At 66.0% G+C, this 752-nt stretch overlaps 1 protein-coding gene across 1 annotated transcript in view; it reads left to right on the top strand.

The window, feature by feature from the left end:
• Positions 1-334: 334 nt before the first annotated feature.
• GC (GC vitamin D binding protein) overlaps positions 335-752 on the top strand; it is a gene marked incomplete at its 3' end in the record, with an annotated part of 4,058 nt that continues 3,640 nt past the window's right edge. Inside the window, 1 exon segment of the mRNA XM_009634659.2 lies at positions 335-392. Within this exon segment, the coding sequence (XP_009632954.2) occupies positions 335-392 (58 nt within the window).

Genomic DNA, 752 nt, shown 5'->3' with positions numbered 1-752 from the left:
CTGGCACCCCAAGAGCAACCATCCCTCAGCCCAGGAGGCTTTGCGGGGGGGGGGCGCGTTCCCCAGCCCATCTCCTCTTGTCGTTGCACCCCCCGTCTGCCACGGGCGGGAAGACCCTGCCTGAACTCCCACAGCGTCCCTGTTTTCCCGAGTTAATGATTAAAATCAGTCCCGTTTTGGAGGCGCTGGCACCCAGGCTCTGGCGGGCAGCCCAGGGATGCTCCCCCTCCGCCGGGGCTGATCATTTACCCAGCCATCAGCACCGCTGCCATAAACGTTGGGATGGGTTTCCCAGCGCCCGCCTTTCGGCAGGAGGAGGGGAACCAGGCCCACCATGAGGGCAGCGCTCGCCCTGCTGCTGCTTTTGGCCGCTGCGCGTGCTGAGCACCGAGGTAAGGGCACTCGTCCCGCTCTGGGGGGCTTTGCTCTCCCCCAGGGACTGAGGGTGCAAGGCTGGGGTCCGTCAGCTCCGGTGGGTTTTGGTGGCCTCCCTTCTCCCCAGCCCACCGCCAAAACACTGGGCAGGAATCTGAGAGATGAGGGGGATGAGGTTTTGGTACCCAGGCTGGTGCTGCGGGCGATGCTGGAGGAGCTGGGAGGGGGCAGGAGGGAGGAGGAGAGGACGGCACCGCAGGGCCTGGCTTCTTCCCTTGGCGAGGGAAAAGGGGAGTTTTCTGCCACCCTTCCCTGTAAAACACACCCCTCGGGTGGGACCCGTGCTCTGTGCGCCCCCCGGCCCCGCAGGGGCTCAC

Source organism: Egretta garzetta, unplaced genomic scaffold, assembly GCF_000687185.1.
Source record: "Egretta garzetta isolate BGI_Z169 unplaced genomic scaffold, ASM68718v1 scaffold2622, whole genome shotgun sequence".
Lineage (NCBI taxonomy): Eukaryota > Metazoa > Chordata > Aves > Pelecaniformes > Ardeidae > Egretta > Egretta garzetta.
This window is presented reverse-complemented; position numbering and strand designations above follow the sequence as displayed.